The sequence below is a fragment of the Salmo trutta genome, chromosome 2 (genome assembly GCF_901001165.1).
Source record: "Salmo trutta chromosome 2, fSalTru1.1, whole genome shotgun sequence".
Taxonomy (NCBI): Eukaryota; Metazoa; Chordata; class Actinopteri; order Salmoniformes; family Salmonidae; genus Salmo; species Salmo trutta.
Window position 1 is genome coordinate 72,817,201 of NC_042958.1, and position 21,027 is coordinate 72,838,227.

A 21,027-nucleotide genomic window follows, 5' to 3' on the forward strand; every position below is an offset into this window, starting at 1 on the left:
ATACTGTTTTCTACATTGTAGAATAATAGTGAAGACATCAAAACTATGAAAAAACACATATGGAATCATGTAGTAACCAAAAGTGTGAACAAATCAAAATATATTTTATATCTAAGATTCATCAAAGTAGCCACCCTTTGCCTTGATTACAACTTTGCACACTCTTGGCATTCTCTCAACCAGTTTCACCTGGAATGCTTTTCCAACAGTCTTGAAGCAGTTCCCACATATGCTAAGCACTTGTTGGCTGCTTTTTTTCACTCTGCAGTCCAATTCATCCCAAACCATCTCAATTGGGTTGAGGTCGGGTGATAGTGGAGGCCAGGTCATCTGATGCAACACTCCATCACTCTCCTTCTTGGTCAAATAGCCCTTACACAGCCTGGCGGTGTGTTGGGTAATTGTCCTGTTGTAAAACAAATGATAGTCCCAGTAAGAGCAAACCATATGGTATTGATGCAGAATTCTGTGGTAGCCATGCTGGTTAAGTGTGCCATGAATTCTAAATAAATCATAGAGAGTGTCACCAGCAAAGCACCCCCACACCATCAACTCCTCCACCATGCTTCACAGTGGGAACCACACATGCAGAGGTTATCTGTTCACCTACTCTGCGTCTCACAAAGACAGAGGTTGGGAACAAAAATCTCACATTTGGACTCCGCCGGTCTAATACCCATTGTACGTGTTTCTTGGCCCAAGCAAGTCCTCCTCTTTTGTTGTCCTTTAGTAGTGGTTTCTTTGCAGCAATTCGACCACGAAGGCCTGATTCAGGGTCTCTTCTGAACAGTTGATGTTGAGATGTGTCTGTTACTTAAACTCTGTGAAGCATTTATTTGGGCTGCAATTTCTGAGGCTGGTAACTCTAATGAACTTATCCTCTGCAGAAGAGGCAACTCTGGGTCTTCCTTTCCTTGGCGGTCCTCATGAGAGCCAATTTCATCATAGCTCTTGATGATTTTTGCAACTGCACTTGAATAAACTTTCAAAGTTAGACATTTTCTGGATTGACTGACCTTCATGTCTTAAAGTAATGATGGACCGTCATTTCTCTTTGCTTATTTGAGCTGTTCTTGCCATAATATGGACTTGGTCTTTTACTAAATAGGGCTATCTTCTGCATACCACCCCTACCTTGTCACAACACAACTGACTGGTTCAAACACATTAAGAAGGAAATAAATTTCACGAATTCACTTTGAACAAGGCACATCTGTTAATTCAAATGCATTTCAGGTGACTACCTCATGAAGATGGTTGAGAGAATGTTAAGAGTGTGCAAAGCTGTCATCAAGGCAAAGGGTGGCTACTTTGAAGAATCTCAAATATAAAATATATTTTGATTTCTTTTCAATTTTTTGGTTACTACTGTTACCAAAATCATGTACTACTGTACATATACAGTACATTTACAATGTAGAAACAAAGAAAAACTCTTGAATGAGTAGGTGTGTCCAAACTTTGGACTGCCTTATATCATATGATGCTGTACTTTATTTAACCTTTATTTAACTAGGCAAGTCAGTTCAGAACAAAGGATTATTTACAATGACAGCCTACCAGGGAACAGTGGGTTATCTGCCTTGTTCGGGGGCAGAACGACATATTTCTACCTTGTCAGCTCGGGGATTCAATCCAGGAACACTTTCGGTTACTGGCCCAACGCTCTAACCATTAGGCTACCTGCCACCCCCAATCAAGTTAGACCCATTTGGTCATTCATAACGCATACGTAAAGGCTTAACGATTTAAATGTGAATGTATTTTTACACAGTGCATTATCACTAACAGATAAAATAAATTAACATTAAAGAAATGTTTAAACCATACATTTCCATTTATTTGTAAATAAAATACATGAAGTTTCAAAAAGTCCAGCAATGCAATTACATTGAACATTACACAGGGATGTAAATAATGTAGCTTGTACCTGAGCTGGCAGACGAATGGTTGTTGCCTCTCTGCCTGCTGGATGTACTGCATGTTCCAACCTTCAAAGTAACAACAAAGAAAGTTAGCAGGTCTGTTAGGAAATGCCTTTGACACACTGTCTGGATAAGGGCATTTCTGTGCCGTGCCAGAAACATTAAATTAGAAGATGTGAAACTCCATTCAATTCGCATTATTATATTCTTCTTTCATTTACAAATCTCATGACATGACTATGAGACTTGGCTGTATCTAGGTTTTTTATTTATTTAGCTGAGCCTACTAGCAGCTACATTTCAGGTAGTTAGCAATTGCTGTGAAGTCACCAAAGTTATTTGAAATAACGATTGAGTTAGCTACAGTATGTAATCTAATTCAACACTTAACTACTACAAACTAATTTAAATTACAATAAATAAAGGTTAACTTACTTGTTTTTCGCTGTCCAGTGGCAGCACAAGCGGGCATTTGATTTGAGAATTCATCACATGATCAGCATCTCGTCAACAACACTAAAGAAGTTGTCACGAAACACTTCGATAGCAGGAGGGGTGAAGTCAGGCGCAGGAGACTGAGGTCCGTGAAATACACGTTTAATCAATAATTGGAAAAATGCCGCAACAAGGCAGGGTGCACAATAATACAATAGGAGAACAGCTCCCAAAAATACTAAGGGACGGGACGCAGCCTCGCAACCCTAATGCCTAAAATGCGCAGCGTAATAAGGAAAATACAATATTCCCCTTCGTGCACAAAAGGCATGACAAATAAACAATCCCGCACAAATCCCCAAACGAAACAGACAAACTAAATACCCCACTAATTAACTAACACAGAACAGGTGCGGACCTAAACAGACATAACCAAAAGACATAGAAACATAGATCGGTGGCAGCTAGTAGGCCGGTGACGACCACCGCCGAGCACCGTCCGACCGGGGAGAGGCGCCACCTTTTGTGGACGTTGTGACAGAAGTACTTCCGGATTACATAATTTCTGAAATGTTTTAAATAAAAGTGCCCCACGTAATAGTAGAGAAGTGTCAATAACCAAAATAATTGTCTAAACATTAATAATGATTAACATATGTTCATATTTAAGTGACAGTTGCATTAAATTTGGGTTTTAAAACATGTTCCAAGGTCAAATAAATGCCCCCAATGCGAATCACTGTACAGTATATGGAATACATTTTGATTTAGAGCAAGAACTACTGTGGGTGCCGCAGTAAAAGTATTAAAGGGAATATTCAATAGGGTTGGTAGAATGTATATATGGTGTCATTTCATGGGGTACGGAGTGTTGCTGGCCTTTTACTCCACCCATTACATTGGCGGCCTAATCACATTACGTGCACTAACTGCAGTACAGTGTAACGGCCGTCGTTCAAATGAGACCAAGGTGCAGCGGAGGATGTGTTCATCTTCAAGAATTTATTAAAGAAAGAACACGTTAGACAAAAACAAGAAACCGACAGCCAAACAGTCCTGTCAGGTGCAAACACTAAACAGAAACAATTACCCACAAAACCCAAAGGAAAAACATGCTCCTTATGTGTGACTCCCAATCAGCAACAACGAGCTTCAGCTGTGCCTGATTGGGAGCCACACACGGCCCAAAACAAAGAAATACAAAAACATAGAGAAAGGAACATAGAACGCCCACCCAATGTAACACCCTGGCCTAACCAAAATAAAGAACAAAAAAAACCTCTCTATGGCCAGGGTGTTACATATAGAAAATCCACTAACCAAACAATAGTCCAGGGCATGCTCACTGATTAAAAGGGCAAATACACCAAATAAATTAACTTTTCTCACATTTTTCCTAGACCTCAAAAGTCATCCCCTTATGCGTTTTAAGCATTATTGTCAACACAGAACATCTAAATGCTGTTGTTGTTCAATAAAAAAAGCTTGACTTTTGACTACACTTTAGAGTGGGGGAAGTTTAGGTCAGGTCCAATACTGACTATGCACCCAATAGGGAAAGAGATTGGGCCATCCTAGAAGTGGTTTAGTGAAATATAATATAATATATAACATTTTGCAGATGCTTTTATCCAAAGGGACTTAAAGTCATGTGTGAATACATTTTTACGTATGGGTGGTCCCAGGAATCAAACCCAATATCCTGGTGATGCAATGCTCTACCAAGATGCATGACAGGGTTATACATGCTTTGTGAAGCCTCAATTTAATATGATTTATAAGTTCTAGAATTAAGCTGTGCTAACGCCACCCTTTTTTAAAGAACAGGTTTATGTCATATTTGACATAGTGGATTTTGTCACATTTGACACTGGTGGTTAAGTCACACAGTTATGCCACAGTTATGAACCCTTTATAAAGCATGACGTAGAGTTATAGATTATTTGTAACACATGCATGTTGTGTTTATGAAGGCTTAATGAAGCCTTTATAAGCTGCACGTTATTTAAAGCGAGCCTGAATTCCTTAGAGAGCTGTTATAAACTTGGAGATCTCAACTTTAAAGAGTCTCTTACACTGGTGTTAAAGATGCTAACATATGCCTATACAAACTGACACTCAATTACTCAAACCACACACACTGGCCTGACAAGTGACACCCACACACAAACAAAAGCCTCAAAGGGTTCAGGGGCAGGTAGATATAAATAGTGCTCCTCTTGACGGCTCAGTCACTGGAGGACAGAGCAATCCACGCCAGCCCCCAGATCCTTCCAGAGGGTTCGGGAAGTCACCCTTGTCTGTCTCCAGAGCTGAGATTTACGCTCCCTAACCCATACACGGAACAAGGCACATGCTTCCCAGGGTATGAGGACAGTGGAGTGGGGGAGGATTAGATACCATGCTCCCTCCAACCAACTCCCCCAACAACAATGCCTTGGCATCAGATACAGGGGTATAAAAGCTTGGGTAATAATACTTCTGCTGGTAAGTTGCAGTTATCCTTTTCTGGGGAAGAGGGATAGGAGATACAGAAGAAAGGAGGACAGACAGTCATACATACAGGAGTTTGTCATGAAGGGTCATACGCAAGTAAATCCTTTGTAAATCAGTTGTTCCTCAAAAGAAAAGTACACCATTGGTTTGATTAAAGCAACAATTATTTTTCTGTTTTCTGCTTCTTCAACCTTCTCGTCTTCTCACTTTATATGTCCTATCTCTTTGCTGCTTTTCACTCATTCAAAGGAAACACTTGTGAAACATCAACAGCACCTACAGAGGCAAAGGGATGTTGTCGCATACAGGATGAAGAAGCTGGCAGCTAAGCAGGTTGACTTTACAGTAAGTCAATGATTGTCTGGTGAATGTCTCTCGTCAGATGCCTGAAGGACACTTGTTGGCATCCTATTCTGTTTTATTTAGATTCAGAGCTGGGGTGAGTTCCATTACAATTCATTCCAATAATTTTTATGGAACATTATGTCTGAGGGATAGGGAGTTTTGGGAGATGGTGAAATAGACCTAAAATGGGTTGAATTGCAGCAATGGTTTTAAAGGCTTTCCAAAGATGTCATAGTCACTTGCCACTGTGAATCTGTATCTGTAAACATGGTATTTCCATTGCACTGCTGTCAAATGCAGTCTAATTATGATTGTTTTTTCAAAGTGCTAATTCTGATAATTTCACATGACCCCTCCCCCACTTCAGAAGAAGACCAATGCACTGAAAGAGAAGATTAAGAAGAAGTACGAGGACATGAAGAGGGTTCTGGATGAGGACCTGCGGATCACGCTGACCCAGCTGGACATGGAGTATCAAGCCACAGAGTGCACCATTGAGGACAGAATAGAGCGCTGCTACCACCTCAGTCAGGAACTTGACCAGGAGATAGCCCAGCTCAGCACCCAAATGGAGAAAGAGCATACAGACGACAAGGTGAAGGCCGTCTGAACATAACATAGGGACATTCTAATTTGACTCACGTGCCTGTAACTTTCACATAAAGAGTGTGACAGCAAGTTATGCACACTTACTTCAAGTTTGGATTTGGCCCGTAGAAGCAGGGTTGGAGTCATTTCTGAATTCAATTGCTGATCAAATTCAATTATTGATTTCCATTCTAATTAAATAGTCCCCAGGACGCAGAATAGGAATTCCAGTATAGGAAACAGAATATAATTACATGAATAAGCTTTCACCCTACATGAATGTCATGTTTGTACGAAATCCTGATATTCATATTTGACTTACCTTGCAAAATCCAAAAGTTATGCAGGACGCTGCAATCTACATGGGCTAATTTAGTCCAATTTATTGAAACAAATATTTGGTAGCACTTTATAATATCTCCACATAAGAAAGCATTTAAAATGGATAAGTAAATAGTTTATTCAAACATTTATAAACAACTTTTAAAGTATTTAATAAGATGTATAACATAGGTCCTTAAAAAACATTTACTAATCATTAGTTACATATTTTTGTGTGGCCCTATCTAAAGTGTGGGATATTTATACTTTATAAATACTTTTTGTGTGACGATTGTAATTTCTCACAAAAAGCTGGACATGCCATTGGTAGAGCCCAGCAGTATCGGATGCTCCTTAAGGTCTCAAAATGTCCCCTAGAACATACCAATGGTTAACCTTTTTCTGCCTGTCCAGTCGAAAATCAGAAACATGTTTCCAGTGGTTGTCACATCAATATCTCTGTGCTGCAATCACCTACATTTTCATAAACCCCCTCTTTTGATAGGTTAAATTCTGCATTAATAATATATGATTGGTTTAGGGGTTAAGGGGCGGAATTAGCCTCAACACGAATATTGCTCATTTGAGGCTGCTGCCACAGGGAGGCGCTTCTCCCCCCCTTCGATTTGACTTTGGCAGCTCCATCATTCAATTGGACAAAAATATCAAGGTAAGAAACTGTATGTAATTCATTTTTATGTTAGTAATGATAATATTTACATTTTAGTCTGTTTTTTTCTGATTGATTAGATGAGTCTGTGAAATGAACTTTTGATGCCTGGTGAGCTAACTATCTACCAAGCCAAGTAGTAGAATCAGCTTGAATATGAGTTGACAATTTCTGAGGTAAAAGTTAATATATTCTGATCAATGACATCGATATTTTTTAAGTACCTGAAAAGCTTTAAGAAGCTTTATGAAATCTTCTCAGATAATGGTAGCTATCTAGCTAGATTGCTAGCTAGCCACCTAACTAGCTATGATGGCTAGCTAGCCTGTGATGTTCAAGTCAGTCACCCAAAACAAAGCAAGGTAGCCTACTTGATGTTAATGTTTACTTTGATAACTACAAAATAAAATGCATTTGTCAATAGGTGTTAGAGCTAGAAACTAACTGGCTAGTGATTATACAGTACATTCAGAAAGTATTCAGATCCCTTGAGTTTTTCCACATTTAGGTTACAGCCTACATTTTTTAACATGTCTAAAAACCTGTTTTCACTTTGTCATTATGAGGTGTAGATTGCTGAGGAATTAAAAAATATATATTTTAGAATAAGTCTGTAATGTAACAAAATGTGGAAAAAGTCAAGGTGTCTGAATACTTTCAGAAGGCACTGTATTGTGTCCCTAGCTAGCCTGCTAAAAGGGAAAGGGTTGCTGTGAAGAAAAATTGGATGAGTACATTTTAATAGCTAGTCATATCCCCATAGCCAGTTATCCCCTGATGGCTGTATATCATCAGGTGTCTGTTTATCTGTGATATGAATCCTATAAAATATTAAGCCTTCTGGCTGTTGATTCCAAGAATTAATGTAATGTTATAGCCTAAACCTAATTATAATAGCTTAGAAATAATGGCTTTGGTGGTCAGCTTGGTAACTAAATGTTCCTGGTCTAGCTGGTTTGGGACTGCTACTTACAGTTATGGACTATCAGATATACAATTATATGGCATTGTCACGTCCTGGCCAGTATATAAGGTTAATTGTTTTGTAGTTTGGTCAGGGCGTGACAGAGGGTATTTGTTTTATGTGGTTCAGGGTGGTGTGTTTTGTTAAAAGGGTGTTTGTTTTAGTAATTCAGGGTGTTGGTTTATGTTTAGGTATTTCTATGGGGAGTCTAGTGAATGTATGTCTATGTTTGGTTAATTGGGGTTGGGACTCTCAGTTGAAGGCAGGTGTTGTCTATCTGCCTTTGATTGAGAGTCTCATATAGTAGGGTGTGTTTGTGTTTGGGTTTTGTGGGTGATTGTTCTGTGTTCAGCCCTAGGCTTTGCCAGACTGTTTTGTTGTTCGGTCGTTTTCGTGTTTTGTTTGTTTTGGAGTGTTCATTTTTTGTAGTTAATAAAAGTCGAAATGAGCATACACGTACCTGCTGCATTTTGGTCCTCTTTCACCGACGACAACCTTGACAGGCATGTTTTCTCAAATGTTATAGTGAAAACCTTTGTATAATAACATGAAACATTGTCACCATGCGATTGATAACTTGTGGATACAATATATAATTTCATTGATGATTCCCTTTTTTTATGTACTGAAGTCTATTCTGAATATAACTTTATGTCAATCTTACGCTATTCTTTGGAGGGGTTGTCACTGATTTACATTTGAAATGTTAATGTTCATTGTTTGTCTTTATGTTTGAGTTTTAGAAATGGACAGCGGAGACCATTACCAGCGGATATTACAGTCCCTGTCCATGAGGAGGAGGACACTGACGGCAGATGAACTACGGGTCATTGCTTCGGAATCCCTGCAGGATGAGGAGGACCATGAAGGCACGGCCTTCTTAGAGAAAGATGCCCTTGATGCTGAGCTACTCAGTGAAGAGGAGAATGAACAAAATGAGATCATGAATTCAGAGGAAGTTGAGGAGCCACCACCTGAGGCCTCTCAGCCAAGCTCTTCAACTGGAAGGTAACTATAAATTATGTGTTATTGATATGTATTATCAGGCCTTTATACAGTGCCTTCAGAGCGTATTCACACCCCTTGACCTTTTCCACATTTTGTTGTGTTACAGCCTGAATTGAAAAATAGCAATTAAATGCATTTTTTTGGGTCACTGGCCTACACACAATACCCCATAATGTCAAAGTGGAATTCTGTTTTTCAAAATTGTTACAAATGTAAAAAAAATGAAAGCTTAAATATCTTGAGACAATAAGTACTCAACACCTTTGTTCTGGCAAGCCTCAATCAGTTCAGGAGTAAAAATGTGCTTAACAAGTCACATAATAAGTTGGACTCACTCGTGTGCAATATTATTGATTTAAATTATTTTTGAATGACTAACTCATCTCTGTACCCCACACATACAATTATCTTTAAGGTCCCTCAGTCAAGCAGTGAATTTCAACCACAAAGACCAGGGAGGTTTTCCTATACCTCGCAAAGAAGGGCAACTATTGGTAGTTGGGTAAAAATAAAAAAGCAGACATTGAATATCCCTTTGTGCATGCTGAAGTTATTAATTATACTTTGAATGGTTTATCAATACACCCAGCCACTACAAAGATACAGGCGTCCTTCCTAACTCAGTTGCCAGAGAGGAAGAAAACCGCTCAGGGATTTCACCATGAGGCAATGGTGACTTTAAAACAGTTACAGAGTTTAATGGCTGTGATGGGAGAACTCAAGATGAATCAACAACATTGTAGTTACTCCACAATTCTAACCTAATTGACAGAGTGAAAAGAAGGAAGTCTGTACAGAATAAAAGTATTTCAAAACATGCATCCTGTTTACAACAACGCACTAAAGTAGTACTGCAAAATAATTGGCAAAGCAATTAACTTTTTGTTCTGAATACATATTGTTATGTTTGGGGCAAATCCAATACAACACATTACTGAGTGCCATATTTCCAAGCTTAGTGGTGGCTACACCATGTTATGGGTATGCTTGTAATTATTAAGGACTGGGGAGTTTTTCAGGATAAAAAAAGAAACGGAATGGGTAAAGCACAGGTAAAATCCTATAGGAAAACCTGGTTCAGTCTGTGTTTCACCACACTGGTAAATGAAGGCACCTTTCAGCAGGACAATAACTTAAAAAACAAGGCCAAATCTACACTGGAGTTGCTTTCCAAGAAGACAGTGAATGTTCCTGAGTGGCCGAGTTACGGTTTGGACTTAAATCTACTTGAAAATCTATGGCAAGACCTGCAAATGATTGTCTAGCAATGATGAAAAACCAATTTGACAATTTGAGTTTTTAGAATTATTAAAATAATAAATGGCCAAATGTTCCACAATCAAGGTTATGGAAAGCTCTTAGGGACTTACCCAGAAAGACTCGCAGCTGTAATCGCTGCCAAAGATCAACTTAAACTGGACCCTAAACTCATCGAGATGGAGAGGGCGCATAGGAATAGCACGTTCTTCCCGATGGACTGCCCAGTTCTATAGTGGTGAAACTGCTCAGGTTCAAAGACAAGGAGATTTTCAGGAGTGTCAAGTGTCTGAAAGGAACCCAAATGAAGACTTTCCCAAAAATGTGTGCCTCAAAAGAAAGAAACTGCTGCCATAACGAAAAAAGGCAACATCGCATACCTGAAGTATGATCTGCTGGGCATTGCTCTGAATGTCATAACCGTTTGAAGTCTTCAGTGGTGTTATTTGGACTGTGTCAATGTGCATTCCATAGGATGTGGACCCCTATTTATAACTCTAATACAAATGAATGGTTGTATCGGACATGTGAGACATGCACTTCTATGTTTACATTCCACTCTCTGGATGATTCCTCTTAGCTGGGCAGGATATCAACCCTGATAACGTGGTCTTCAACCCATTAGATATTAATTAAGCAAATTATAAATATAATGATTGTGTTGATCCAGATGAACATTTCTTGAAATGTAACAGAAATAAGTCTATCACTTATGATTACTATAATGTTAAGCAATTTAACAACCTGTATAGCAGTTTATCTAATTGCAAGACAAGCTTATTTTTCTACCTTTCATTTGAACGTTCGGAGTCTTCCTAAAAATCATGAGCAACTTGTTCATTGTCTGTCTTCTCTCAGTGGGAGTAGTGTCCATTTTTGTTCATAACTGTTTTCAATTCCTTGTAAGAGAGGACCTCACACTTACATCTGATAACATTGATGTTGAATCTCTTTTCATAGAAATTCCTTGCTGTTCATTTTTTTTGTGGTAAAAAACTGGTAATTGGATGCATCTATCGGCCACCCGATTCTTACATTGGTAGTTTCATTGATATTCTTGCATCAATCTTGGATTTGATGAATAATTAAGATAAAATGTGTTTTCTAAAACGTATTTAAAAGTGAGAACCTCTCACTGACATCTGATTTTTTTTAAATACTTTATACTCCAGCTATCTGTATCCCCTAATCTATAAACCAACAAGTGCCCAGTTCATTTGCCAACCTTATTGATAATATTTTGACAAATTATTTGAATAATGTGGCTAATAAGGGTATACTTTATACTGACATTTCTGACCACTTTCTAATTTTCCACTTCTTTTTGGCAGCTGGAAATGAACAGATGGGAATGATTAGTAGCATTAAATGTAGAATATTTAACTAAAGTAATTGTGAGCGCTTTAAGGAGGTCAGAGACCTGGACGTGTGGTGCCAGGACAACAACATCTCCCTCAACGGAATCAAGACAAAGGAGATGATTGTGGACTTCAGGAAAAAGAGGACCGAGCAAGCCCCCATTCTCATCGACGGGGATGTAGTGGAGCAGGTTGAGAGCTTCAAGTTCCTTGGTGTCCACATCACCAACAAACTAACATGGTCCAAGCACACCAAGACAGTCGTGAAGAGGGCACAACAAAAGCTATTCCCCCTCAGGAGACTGAAAAATTTGGCATGGGTCCTCAGATCCTCAAAAGGTTCTACAGCTACCCCATCGAGAGCATCCTGACTGGTTGCATCACTGCCTGGTATGGCAACTGCTCGGCCTCCGACCGCAAGGCACTACAGAGGGTAGTGTGAACGGCCCAGTACATCACTAGGGCAAAGCTTCCTGCCATCCAGGACCTCTATACCAGGCGCCGTCAGAGGAAGGCTCTAAAAATTGTCAAAGACTCCAGCCACCCTAGTCATAGACGGTTCTCTCTGCTACCGCACGGCAAGCGGTACCGGAGCGCCAAGTCTAGGTCCAAGAGGCTTCTAAACAGCTTCTACCCCCAAGCCATAAGACTCCTGAACATCTAATCAAATGGCTACCCAGACTATTTGCATTGCCCCCCTCTAACTACATGTACATATTACCTCAATTACCTCGACTAACTGGTGCCCCCGCACATTAACTCTGTACCGGTACCCCCCTCTATATAGTCTCGCCATTGTTATTTTACTGCTGCTCTTTAATTACTTGTTACTTTTATTTCTTATTCTTTTTCTTTTTTAACTGCATTGTTGTAAGCATTTCACTGTAAGGTCTACACCTGTTGTATTCGGCGCATGTGACTAATACAATTTGATATGTTGATTGATGATATTTCATGGGAAAATGTTTATAATCAGGCCGATGTGGAGTCTGCTTAACAGACTTTCAATTCTGCCTTTCACCACTGCTTTCCCTTAGTTAAACCACATACTGCAAGAGAACAGCAGAATGATTCAGCATCCAACTGGTCACAAAAAACTTGTATAAATAGTTTCTCACAAATCCCTCTCCCCTGAATTCTGCAAATTAAAAAAGGTATAAGAACAAATTGACTTACCTACTTGGATATACAAAAATATATATTTTACTAACAAATTCCAAGAATCCTTAAATAATATAAAGTCAACTTGGAAAATCATCAATCAACTGTTGAATAAGAATAAGGAATATTGTAAAGAAAGAGACTGAATGTCAGTTGGTGGGAATGAAATGGAACAATTCACATCCACTAGATTCCTCTGAGTTCTATTTGATGAAAAGTTGTCCTGGAAAGATCATATTCAATTTGTCTGTAGCAAAGTGATGAAATCTGTTGGTATTATCAGAAAGATTAGTGGTTTGGTTAATCAGACTTGCTACCTAACTCTAAACTACAGCTTAATTTACAAATATCTAATTTACTGTAATATTGTCTGGGCCAGTACCTACTGTATGCATCCTACCTACACAAATTACTCATGCACTACAAATACGAATACCTCCCAGACAGTTAACCTAAACCCTTCAATGGATTCTTCCAGGTAATTCTGAAATCCATCTATATAACACAAGCCACTGCGATAAGCTTCACCCTCCCAACTGCCACACCTCACATAGTCAATTCTCTATCAAATACAAAGGTACCATACTCTGGAATTCTTATCTTCACATTGCAAAAACATCATCATCCCTCAATAAAGACTGGGGGTCAGCCTGATGAACCAAACTACCCAATAATCTCCTCCATGTAGCCTAACTCTCACACACACATGATCAAACATGTTTTTTCTTGAGTACTGAGTATATCATGTACAATTATAATTAATATGCTTTGTTTAACTGATCAAACAAACGTTATACTTTTTTTTACTTATATTTGTTGTGTGGTTTTCATATAAGCCCTTTTGGGCTTCCAACCTCACCTTTCACACACCATTTTTAACATATGTTTTATATGTACTGTTTTGTCTTTCAATTCTTTTCTCAGCCCAGCCTGCTCAGTTCATTGGATTCAATTGTTTGACGAAAAATGTAAATCCTAAACAACCTAAATACACTGCTCAAGAAAATAAAGGGAACACTTAAACAACACAATGTAACTCCAAGTCAATCACACTTCTGTGAAATCAAACTGTCCACTTAGGAAGCAACACTGATTGACAATACATTTCACATGCTGTTGTGCAAATGGAATAGACAAAAGGTGGAAATTATAGGCAATTAGCAAGACACCCCCATTAAAGGAGTGGTTCTGCAGGTGGGGACCACAGACCACTTCTCAGTTCCTATGCTTCCTGGCTGATGTTTTGGTCACTTTTGAATGCTGGCGGTGCTTTCACTCTAGTGGTAGCATGAGACGGAGTCTACAACCCACACAAGTGGCTCAGGTAGTGCAGCTCATCCAGGATGGCACATCAATGCGAGCTGTGGCAAGAAGGTTTGCTGTGTCTGTCAGCGTAGTGTCCAGAGCATGGCGGTGCTATCAGGAGACAGGCCAGTACATCAGGAGACGTGGAGGAGGCCGTAGGAGGGCAACAACCCAGCAGCAGGACCGCTACCTCCGCCTTTGTGCAAGGAGGAGCAGGAGGAGCACTGCCAGAGCCCTGCAAAATTACCACCAGCAGGCCACAAAATATGCATGAGTCTGCTCAAACGGTCAAAAACAGACTCCATGAGGGTGGTATGATGGCCCGACGTCCACAGGTGGGGGTTGTGCTTACAGCCCAACACCGTGCAGGACGTTTGGCATTTGCCAGAGAACACCAAGATTGGCAAATTCGCCACTGGCGCCCTGTGCTCTTCACAGATTAAAGCAGGTTCACACTGAGCATGTGACAGAGTCTGGAGACGCAGTGGAGAACGTTCTGCTGCCTGCAACATCCTCCAGCATGACCGGTTTGGCGGTGGGTCAGTCATGGTGTGGGGTGGCATTTCTTTGGGGGGCCGCACAGCCCTCCATGTGCTCACCAGAGGTAGCCTGACTGCCATTAGGTACCGAGATGAGATCCTCAGACCCCTTGTGAGACCATATGCTGGTGCGGTTGGCCCTGGGTTCCTCCTAATGCAAGACAATGCTAGACCTCATGTGGCTGGAGTGTGTCAGCAGTTCCTGCAAGAGGAAGGCATTGATGCTATGGACTGGCCCGCCCGTTTCCCAGACCTGAATCCAATTGAGCACATCTGGGATATCATGTCTCGCTCCATCCTCCAACGCCACGTTGCACCACAGACTGTCCAGGAGTTGGCGGATGCTTTAGTCCAGGTCTAGGAGGAGATCCCTCAGGAGACCATCCGCCACCTCATCAGGAGCATGCCCAGGCATTGTAGGGAGGTCATACAGGCACGTGGAGGCCACACACACTACTGAGCCTCATTTTGACTTGTTTTAAGGACAAATCCAGACCTCCATGGGTTGATAAATTGGATTTCCATTGATTATTTTTGTGTGATTTTGTTGTCAGCACATTCAACTATGTAAAGAAAAAAGTATTTAATAAGATTATTTCATTCATTCAGATCTAGGATTTTATTTTAGTGTTCCCTTTATTTTTTTGAGCAGTATATATCACAAGACCAGTCCTTTTTTTTAATATCCATTACAAGCAAGACATATTTCATGCAGTCCTCTTTATATCCTGTTGTATTCCGATTAAAAAAAGGAAGAAGGAAAAGGAACATAAAAATACGTCTTAGGCATCAAATTATACCCTGTTGTATTCCTGTTGTATCGTGCCATGGCTGTGCCAGAACCGACTGCAAGCCAACCCCGGGCACTCCCTTTCATTTTCATCCTCCTTTATTCCCATTATAACAATATTATTGTTCATACTTCTGCACTTTAGAGCAAGTAATTCGGCTTTCATTGTTTTATTTTCATACTGCAGCCTCTCTGTAGTGTCTTTTAGGGAGTCCACGGTAGTTTTCAATATCTTATATTTCGCTTGTATTTCTTCCATCATTTTACTACTGTAATGCATTCCTTTGGCCTCAACCTCCCCCAGTAGCCCAGGCAATAGATCCAGTTTGCTTCACTGATTTCTCTGTCCATAGAACCACTTTAAGGTGTACACTCCACAGAGCTGGGCTTTATGGAAGAGTGGCCAGAAGAAAGCCATTGCTTAAAGAAAAAAATAAGCAAACACGTTTGGTGTTCGCCAAAAGGCATGTGGGAGACTCCCCAAACATATGGAAGAAGGTACTCTGGTCAGATGAGACTAAAATTGAGCTTTTTGGCCATCAAGGAAAAGGCTATGACTGGTGCAAATCCAAAACCTCTCATCACCCCGAGATGTTTTTCATCGGCAGGGACTGGAAAACTGGTCAGAAATGTAGGAATGATGGATGGCTCTAAATACAGGGAAATTCTTGAGGGAAACCTGTTTAAGTCTTCCAGAGATTTGAGACTGGGACGGAGGTTCACCTTCCAGCAGGTCAATGACCCTAAGCATACTGCTGAAGCAACACTTGAGTGGTTTAAGGGGAAACATTTAAATGTCTTGGAATGGCCTAGTCAAAGCCCAGACCTCAATCCAATTGAGAATCTGTGGTATGACTTAAAGATTGCTGTACACCAGCGGAACCCATCCAACTTGAAGGAGCTGGAGTAATTTTGCCTTGAAGAATGGGAAAAAATTCCAGTGGCTAGATGTGCCAAGCTTATAGAGACATACCCCAAGGGACTTGGAGCTGTAAGTGGTGCAGAAGGTGGACCTACAAAGTATTGACTTTGGGGGTGTCACGTCCTGACCAGTATAGGGGTTATTTTGTTATTTGTAGTTTGGTCAGGACGTGGCAGAGGGTATTTGTTTTATGTGGTTCGGGCTGGTTGTGTTAGTTGTAGGGTGTTTGATTTAGTATTCCGGGTTTTGGGCACTGTTCTATGTTTATGCATTTCTATGTTCAGTCTAGTTATTTGTATTTCTATGTTTAGGTAATTGGGGGTTGAACCCTCAATTGGAGGCAGGTGTTTTCTCGTTGCCTCTGATTGAGGGTTCTATAAATAGGTATGTGTTTTTTTAGTATTTGTGGGAGATTGTGCTAGGTATAGCTTTGTTGCCTTACCGGCCTGTTATTAGTCGTTGTGTTTTTGTTGTGTACGTATTTATTTTGGTTTACCTTCTTTGTCCGTTTCAATAAAAAGATGAGTGCACATTTCCCTGCTGCGTCTTGGTCCACTTTAACCTACGACAACCGTGACGGGGGGGGGGGGGGTGAATAGTTATGGACGCTCAAGTTAATTTTTTGTGTCTTATTTCTTGTTTGTTTCACAATAAAACCTATTTAGCATCTTCAAAGTGGTAGGCATGTTGTGTAAATCAAATGATACAAACTCCCCAAAAAACTATTTTAATTCCAGGTTGTAAGGCAACAAAATAGGAAATATTCCAAGGGGGGTGAAAACTTTCGCAAGCCACTGTAATTGCCCCACACAAAGTAATACGTTTGATTAGTAGTCTATCAAAGTAATCAGACCAATTATTTCCCCAAATGTAACTTTCACTATATGTAACTGCTTTGCTTTAAATAGTGAAATAAAACTTTTTAAACTTCTTCAAATTACACAAAAATTCTTTGAAAGAGCTAAAGCAAGCCCCACAACTTGTAAAAGTTACCATCTAGTTATTATTATTGTTAATTATAATGTTATTAATATTGTAATAATTATTTCCTACTTTTTAGGTGAGACTTGCAAAGCAAAAGTCCTGACTTTAAATCTTCATCATACTTCTGACTGTAATGGTCTGGGTGTAGCTGGTGCAGAGGAGTCAGGCGCAGGACAGCAGAGATGAGTAATTAAAGTAACTTTACTCAAAATACCAAGTACATGTAGAATTACCAAGCCCACACAAAGGACCAAAATACAATAAACAAACACGCACAAAAACCATGGGGAAAACAGAGGGTTAAATAATGAACATGGAATTGAACAAAGACAAAACAAATGGAAAATGAAAAGTGGATCGGCGATGGCTAGAAGGCCGGTGACGTCGACCGCCGAACGCCGCCCGAACAAGGCGAGGGACTGACTTCGGCGGAAGTCGTGACACTGACTTTTTATTATTATTATTATTTAGCACGCTACTCATCTTACACCGTTTAAGCTAGAAATGCAGTTCGAACTTTAAAACGTGTACACTTGTCAGGACCAGTGTGCTAACATATAACTTTTTAAAATCTTTTATAGTTTTTAAGTTATACATTTTTTGGTCCTTCTTTTTGTCCTCCATCGACTTCCTGGCATTTTCTCAACATTCTAAAGGCCACATTTTGAAGTTCACTTTCCTTGCTTTGTCTAAAAACTATCATGAATCTGGCAAAGTTTTGTAGGTGAGAGTGCAGTATTTGTTTAGTTTCAAAGCACTAATGTTTGTTAGCAAGTTTCTCACACTGGCTTTAGCAATGAAGGGAGCAGTCCTGCCAAGGCAACTGTTGCCTAGAAACAACTGCCTCGGACAACAACTGCCACCGATCACTTCTTTCAGTTTACGCACGCAACAACTGCAGTTTAGACACTGACCACAACCACACAACTACTGACCACACAACTACTGAAACACACAACTAGTGACCACAACCAAACCACAGCACTACTGAGTACATCTACTGACCACACCTACTAACCACAACAACACAACTACAGACCATAACTAATGACTACAATGACTGACCACAACTCCTCACCAACTACTGACCACAACCACACAACTACTAACCACAAGAACACAACTACAGACCATAACTAATGACCACAATGACTGACCACAACTACTTACCACAACCACACAGCTACTGACCACAACTACTGACCACAACAACATAACTACATACCATTACTACTGACCACAACTAATGACCACAACAACTGAGGACAACTACTGACCACACAACTACTGAACCACACAACTACTGAACACAACCACAAAACTACTGACAGACCACAACTACTGACAACAGCTACTGACCACAACAGACCACAAATACTGACAACTACAGACCACAACCATTCAACTACTGACCACAACCACACAACTACTGACCACAACCACACAACTACTGACCACAACAAGTAAACACAACTACTGACCACACAACTACTGAACCACACAACTGACTACAATCACAAAACTACTGACCACAACCACAAAACTACTGACCACAACTACTGACCACTACAGACTACAACTACTGACAAGTAATGACCACAACCAGCATCGGCCCGTGCTTACTGAGGTATAGCCTACAGCAGGGATGGGCAACTCCAGTCCTCGGGGGCTGGAGTAGTGTCACACTTTTTGCCCATCCCTAGTCAACACAGCTGATGAAACTAATTGCATTCTAACTGAAGATTATGATTAGTTGATTATTGGTGTAAGATGTGTTAGCTGGGGCTGGGGCAAAATTGTGTTACCAATCAGGCCACAGAGTACTGGAGTTTCCCATCCCTGGCCTACAGTGTCACCTGAAATGTAATTTTAGGAGTGCCTATCTTTGTGGTAGTCCTACTGTTTGTAAAACACAAAAAGAAAGATGGCCGGTCCGGACCAAAAAAAGACGTCCAAAAGACGTCAGCGTCGGTCCGTGCTTACTGGGGTGTAGCCAACCAGGTTGCCCGCAATGGAATTTTAGGAATGCCCATCCATGTGGTAGGCCCACAGTTTGTTAAACAGGCTGTTGCATTGGCTTTATTAGTCCTGATTCCCGTGACTAATCAATTTGGCTATTTAAGGTCTGAATATCAGCCACCCAACTTTATCAGGAGGAGTTATCCAGAGCCTATTTGCAATGTGTTCACGCAGCGGGAAATACAGAAGTATTTTATTTTCGCTATGATCAGCTCGTAAAATTGTATGGATACAAACTGGAAACCACTGATCATTTAGTACACGGGATAAAACTGAACAGCAGTTGTGAGTAGCCTGACTGTTCATTCCATATTGTCAATTTTACTTTGACCTGTCCTGTTTTTGGGATATGTGACTTGTTTCAGGAAACTAGGCGTATGTCGTACATCACTACTTCACAGGAAAGCCATTTGAACATTTTTATCAAAGTATTTTGGCAGAAAAGCCTTCTGGAACATGTGAACTTTCATGTGCCTTAACCTGTTAGGGTATAGGGGGCAGTATTTTCACGGCTGGATAAAAAAATGTACCCGATTTAATCTGGTTACCCTCTTACATCTACACGTTCCGCTAGCGGAACGTCTGCTCCAATATCCAATGATGGGCGGGGCGCGAAATTCAAACTCCTCTAAAATCCGAAAACTTCCATTTTTCAAACATATGACTATTTTACAGCTATTTAAAGACAAGACTCTCCTTTATCTAACCAAACTGTCCGATTTCAAAAAGGCTTTACAGCGAAAGCAAAACATTAGATTATGTCAGCAGAGTACACAGCCAGAAATAATCAGACACCCATTTTTCAAGCTAGCATATCATGTCACATAAACCCAAACCATAGCTAAATGCAGCACTAACCTTTTATGATCTTCATCAGATGACACACCTAGGACATTATGTTATACAATACATGCATGTCTGTTCAATCAAGTTCATATTTATATCAAAAACCAGCTTTTTACATTAGCATGTGACGTTCAGAACTAGCATTCCCACCGAACACTTCCAGTGATTTTACTAAATGACTGACGATAAACGTTCACAAAAAGCATAACAATTATTTTAAGAATTATAGATACAGAACTCCTCTATGCACTCGATATGTCCGATTTTAAAATAGCTTTTCGGATGAAGCACATTTTGCAATAATCTAAGTACATAGCCCGGCATTACAGGGCTAGCTATTTAGACACCCTGCAAGTTTAGCCTTCACCAAAATCACATTTCCTATAAGAAAAATGTTCTTACCTTGCTTGTTCTTCGTCAGAATACACTGCCAGGACTTCTACTTCAATAACAAATGTAGGTTTGGTCCCAAATAATCCATCGTTATGTTCCATCAAGACGTTTTGTTAGTGCGTTCTAGACACTATCCCAACGCTAAATCTTGGCCACGAGCATGACGCAAAATATGACAAAAAATTTCTAAATATTCCATTACCGTACTTCGAAGCATGTCAACCGCTGTTTAAAACCAATTTTTATGCAATTTATCTCGTAGAGAAGCGATAATATTCCGACCGGGAATCTGCCTGTCTGTATACTGAGGGAAAAACCGAAAGCCGGGGGCGGGGCGGGTCGCGAGCGTAAGGCTTAGTCCATTGAGTGACCACTCAGCTTTTGCTCTCGTGTGCTTCAGCCAGGGCTTTGAATTACGTCATTCCTGTTTTTCTAAACCAACTAGGCTCGTAATTTAAAAAATTGATTTGTATTTACAGATGGCATACAAGTTTGTTATTAACTTCTTGGGGCTATGTGGGACGTTAGCGTGCCACCCGTGGCGCACCCTATCAACAGCCGGTGCATTTCAAGAGCGGCAAATTTGAAACCAAATAAATGTCAAAATTCAAATTTCTCAAACATACAACTAACTTACAGCCTTTGAAAGATAAACATCTCCTTAATCTAACCACGTATTCCGATTTCAAAAAGGTTTTACG

The 21,027-nt window shown here is 40.2% G+C and overlaps 1 protein-coding gene across 1 annotated transcript in view; it reads left to right on the top strand.

Moving 5' to 3' along the window:
- The first annotated feature begins 4,808 nt into the window (after positions 1-4,808).
- The window catches only part of si:ch211-28p3.4 (zinc-binding protein A33), a 30,892-nt gene continuing 14,673 nt past the window's right edge, over positions 4,809-21,027 (top strand). Inside the window, exons 1-3 of the mRNA XM_029714181.1 lie at positions 4,809-4,952; positions 5,106-5,201; positions 5,569-5,796. Coding sequence (XP_029570041.1) covers positions 4,935-4,952; positions 5,106-5,201; positions 5,569-5,796 — 342 coding nt within the window. The 5' untranslated portion in view covers positions 4,809-4,934. The remainder of the gene's footprint in view (positions 4,953-5,105; positions 5,202-5,568; positions 5,797-21,027) is intronic.